General features: G+C 42.4%; 1 protein-coding gene across 1 annotated transcript in view; it reads right to left on the bottom strand.

Annotated features, from left to right (window-relative positions):
* The window catches only part of cnn1b (calponin 1, basic, smooth muscle, b), a 26,339-nt gene extending 22,479 nt beyond the window's left edge, over positions 1–3,860 (bottom strand). Inside the window, exon 1 of the mRNA XM_031295162.2 lies at positions 3,611–3,860. Within this exon, the coding sequence (XP_031151022.1) occupies positions 3,611–3,670 (60 nt within the window). The 5' untranslated portion in view covers positions 3,671–3,860. The remainder of the gene's footprint in view (positions 1–3,610) is intronic.
* Positions 3,861–5,280: the final 1,420 nt, after the last annotated feature.

Here is a 5,280-nt window from a genome sequence, read left to right as displayed (position 1 = left end):
AATCTTAAAAGTTGTACTTACGTCCTAATTATGCTTTTAAACTAAAGTTTGACTTTTCCTTCTTCAAGTCTGATGGGATAGCTTCCTAACCTGACTCCAGATGGATCGCTTCCCATTTGCTCAGCATATCCATCTGGGAACTTTCCGTTGGAGAACTTTTGGGAAGGGGCGAAAATCCTGGTTAGCTGATTGGATAAACCATCTGTCTATCACCACCTATGTTGGTGATAGACGGCCAAATCAACCAATCAGATCAACGATATATCAAACTCTTGCTGAAACCAGTCGGGAGAAGAGCAACAACATCTTTTCCTCTGAGAAAAGCCTCCAGAGACGTTTTTTGCTCTTCTTTCAACGAAGGAATTCTTTCTAATTCGGATAAAAGTTGCGTGATAGCTACGCTCATCTCATCCGTGGAAGTCGCCACGTTGTTTAGACTGAACAGTCGCTTCTCGTTGCGTCCTAAACCCGCCTCCAAACCAACGCTGATTGGTCGGTCGTTTGGCGAACGGCTCCAAATTTTCTCAGAATATATAATATATCAGAAATTTGGGTTTCTTTCAACCAAATTTTTAAAAAGAAATAACGTGGATGGTTCGCTCCAACGCTCCTCACGTATTAAATAAATGATCAGCTCATTTCTTTCATTGAATTTGGGTGTTTTATTCAATTTTATAGCATTTGGAGAAAATATTTGATGAAATAACGTTAACAAAAAGCTTCAAAAAGCTTCCTTTGATTCCTCCCTGCAGCTAAGGCTGGAAACATGTACCTTTATCTATCCTGCTTCCGTTTTCCTGCCATCAAGGATGTCTCGTCACTCTGACATACTTTCACTAAAATGTGCCATGTTTGTAATATATGTTTCCCATTCGAAATAATAATTTGGTGGCCGGGTTGGCTCAGCGGGTAGAGCAGGTGCACATATACTGAGAGGTCTATGCCTCGACACAGAGGTCCAGGTTAGAGTCCGACCTGTGATGATTTCCTGCATGTCTTCCCCCCCCCCTCCTCTTCTCACCTAGCTGTCCTGTCAAATAAAGACGGAAAAGCCCAAAAAAATAATCTTAAAAAAAAATAATAAATAGGCATACACTTCTTTTTTAAAGTAAGTGCTGTAGTACAACTAGCAGGAGACAAGTTATAATTGAGGTAAGTTTGGAGACACTACCTTATTTAATCATTACATTAATACATATTGTTGCATCTCTTTTGGGTGTTGTAGTTTGTAGACGGTCCCTAAGCACTCGTCTTGCCGTCTCAACACCAGAACTAAACAGAGCTGAATTAACACGACTTTGATGCATTTCTGTCACATCTCCTGCAGTCAGATTCCCTGTGTTGACTCAGAAGGAATCACTCCACATGGGGAGGCTCTTGTAATGACATCTCCAACATGTTTAGAGGCTAAAAACAGGTTTAAAAGCTGCCCTGTTTCAGCCTCCTGGGTGCTAACTCTAGCAGGAGGATAACTCGGTGTAGGCAGCACCGATTATTTTTCATTTTTCTCGCTACGGACAGCACTCCACATTTAAAAACAACAGACCTACGTGTTGGAGTCCACCAGAATTCTCCTTTAATGTAACTGTTCATCATGTCATTCCATTATACCCACTGCTATAATTATCCTGATTCACATAATAATATAATTTATACTGTTTATTCCCCAGTGGGGAAATTACAATTTACACTCTGTTAGAAATCACTACACACACACAAACACACACACACACACACACACAGTGCCCAGGAGTTGAACTGGGATCTCTCCAGGTACCAATCCACACTCTGTACTTTGGTCCGTACTGGGACTTGAACCAGCGACCCTCCGGTTCCCAACCCAAGTCTCTACGGACTGAGCTACTGCCACCCCTATTTCTAACTATTATAGTCAGTTAGTTAGTGCATCTCTGCCTCAAATTGGCTTCATTTACAAGAATGAAGTTCTATTTTCAATAGAAGTTGTCCAAATATTCTGACATTGCCCAATAAACAGTAATTAGTAACATCAACACAACTTTGAGGTTGACGTACACTAATGATATAGTGTAGTCCTGTTTATACAGCAGGGCTGGTGATGTTGGTATCAGGTGAAACTAGACCATCTCTGTCAGGCTAATAACGCTCCAACGTTTGGCTGAATTTCGGCGAGGAGAAAAAGAAAAGCACTTTTTCTGTCTCTAACTTAACGACCACATTAATATTTTTAATGCAGCAGGTTAGAGGGTTCCTTGTACAATTTACAGCATCAGTCCTCTGAGAATCTCTTTCATATCTGAGATAAACTGGTATCTTAACTGAACTGAATTATCCCTGATCTAATCCATATAGAATCAAATCGGAATCGATTTAGGAAATCAGTCTCTGTCTGTCTGTCTGTCTGTCTGTCTGTCTGTCTGTCTGTCTGTCTCTCTCTCTCTCTCTCTCTCTCTCTCTCTCTGTCTCTCTCTCTCTCTGTCTCTCTCTCTCTGTCTCTCTCTCTCTCTCTGTCTCTCTCTCTGTCTCTCTCTGTCTCTCTCTCTCTCTGTCTCTCTCTCTCTCTGTCTCTCTCTCTCTGTCTCTCTCTCTCTGTCTCTCTCTCTCTCTCTCTCTCTCTCTCTCTCTCTGTCTCTGACTCTCTCTGTCTCTCTCTCTCTGTCTCTCTCTGTCTCTGACTCTCTCTGTCTCTCTCTGTCTCTCTCTCTCTGTCTCTCTCTCTCTCTCTCTCTCTCTCTCTCTGTCTCTCTCTCTCTCTCTCTCTGTCTCTCTGTCTCTCTCTCTCTCTCTCTCTCTGTCTCTGACTCTCTCTGTCTCTCTCTCTCTGTCTCTCTGTCTCTCTCTCTGTCTCTCTGTCTCTCTCTCTGTCTCTCTCTCTCTGTCTCTCTCTCTCTGTCTCTCTCTCTCTCTCTCTCTCTCTCTGTCTCTCTGTCTCTCTCTCTCTCTCTCTCTCTCTCTGACTCTCTCTGTCTCTCTCTCTCTGTCTCTCTCTCTCTCTCTCTCTCTGTCTCTCTGTCTCTCTCTCTCTCTCTCTCTGTCTCTGCTCTCTCTGTCTCTCTCTCTCTGTCTCTCTCTCTCTCTCTCTCTGTCTCTCTCTCTCTCTCTCTCTCTCTCTCTCTCTCTCTGTCTCTCTCTCTCTGTCTCTCTGTCTCTCTCTCTCTGTCTCTCTGTCTCTCTCTCTCTCTCTATCTATATATCTGAAAATAAAGTAAAACTTGCAGCTTGTTAAATATGAATATATTGTAGTTTCTCCTCTGTGACAGTAATCTGAATATCTCAGAGACCAAACTACTATATAACATTAAGAAAGAAAAACAAGAGACTGAAAAAAGGTCAAAAATCACTGATTCCAGCTTGTTAAATGTGAATATTTTCTGTGGCCGGTGAGCTCAGCTGGCAGAGCGGGCGCACATGCATAAGCAGAGGCTTGTTCCCCTGCATGTCTTCCCTTCTCTCTCTCTCCCCTTTCATATCTCAGCTTCCCTATCTAATAAAGGCAGAAATGCCCCAAAATTAAAATAATAATAATTCTCTGATTCCAGCTTGTTAAACTAGCCATTTGAGGACGTCATCCTGGAGTTTTTGGGAAACTGTGATCCCCATTTTAGCGACCAAAGCAAAGATGTGAGCCTACCTTACTCTTGACCTCTGCAGAAAGTCCGAAGGCTGGTCCGCTCCTGAAATGCGTCGCCATCCCGTCTGTCTGTCTGAGCAGCTTTAAAGATGGAGGAAACAGGTTACAGCTCTCTGTCCGAGGCGGGAAAACACGCACAAAAGTCCCCAAAAAGATCCGCGAGAGTCTCTTTTATTTCTGAGTATTCGCCCTCCTCGTGCTCGGACCTGCTCGTGAGGATTTCAGACAACTTTCCGACACTTTTCTGAATCTTTTTTAAACGCTTCCCATGTGTGTGCTCTCTGATTGGCTGGCGCCGACGTCCAATCCGGACGCAGCCTCCTCATTGGTGGGAGTGATGTCACCGCTCGGGTATGAGATGTTAAAATGAAATGTTTTGATGTCAGATTGTTCTGAATTGATGTGGTATGTGTATGTGATGTGTATTTCATGTATTTCATGTATTGTGTGGCTCTAGGATTAAATTACAAAGTAGAGACATTATGTTTTACTATGAAGGAAATTATTTGGATAAATGCCTTCATTCAAAAAGTCTTCATTTTGAATCTTTAAATTTTATTTGGAATATTTTATATCCGTAAATGTAAAATGGTCTGAAAGAAAACTGAATATTCACCAATTTAAAGAAGACATGAAATTATTTTTTGAAACTTTAAAAGGACTATGAACATATAACATATATATATATATATATATATATATATATATATATATATATATATATATATATATATATATATAAGAAATCTGTGTCACTTTTTCCACCTTAACGCTGCTTTCACACTGGCACTTGAAATCCAACATGACATCATGACTTCACGTAATCATACATGCCCACTTTCTGAAGCCACGTGGCGTGTTATCGCGAGACTACGGTTGGGTTTAGGAAACGTGACGTGGGACCTGATCCCCGGTCTCCTGGTGAAAGTCAGATTTTCTCCCTTTCATATTACTCGCTAGGGCGTCAATTCACACGCCATCACAAGGTAATGGAAGTCAATGGAGGCCAAACGGCGTTGATAAACACGCTAAAAAGTGAGTATGCGTCTTGATAAAACGCCAATAATGGCGTATGATCACTTCATGAGATGAGTCTGTGAAATCAGCTCCGTAATACGCAGTGCGCCCTCAGTGGACGCCGTACTACACCGTTGAAAGCGTCGGAATAGTAGATATCGGGAATAGAAAAAGAAAACGACTTGTTCTGTCAGTGTCCGAATATCCAATTCTCTCTCTCCTCTCATCTGAGGGCTCTAGAGATAGAAACAGAAAGGCTGCTGGAGAAACGTACGGCTCTGAATGCTGTCTGAATGAATAACGTCAATTCACTTGAGCTAGCGAGCTCAGGCTAGCTAATAAGTTAGAGTTAGCTAACGTCAGCTAGCGAGCTCAGGCTAGCTAACTAGTTAGAGTTAGCTAACGTCAGCCAGCGAGCTCAGGCTAGCTAACGTGAGCTAGCGAGCTCAGGCTAGCTAACTAGTTAGTGTTAGTTAACGTGAGCTAGCGAGCTCAGGCTAGCTAACTAGTTAGAGTTAGCTAACGTCAGCTAGCCAGCTCAGGCTAGCTAACTAGTTAGCGTTAGCTAACGTAAGCTAGCGAGCTCAGGCTAGCTAACTAGTTAGAGTTAGCTAACGTCAGCTAGCCAGCTCAGGCTAGCTAACTAATTAGAG

This window comes from Sander lucioperca, chromosome 21 (genome assembly GCF_008315115.2).
Source record: "Sander lucioperca isolate FBNREF2018 chromosome 21, SLUC_FBN_1.2, whole genome shotgun sequence".
NCBI classification, from domain to species: domain Eukaryota; kingdom Metazoa; phylum Chordata; class Actinopteri; order Perciformes; family Percidae; genus Sander; species Sander lucioperca.
This window is presented reverse-complemented; position numbering and strand designations above follow the sequence as displayed.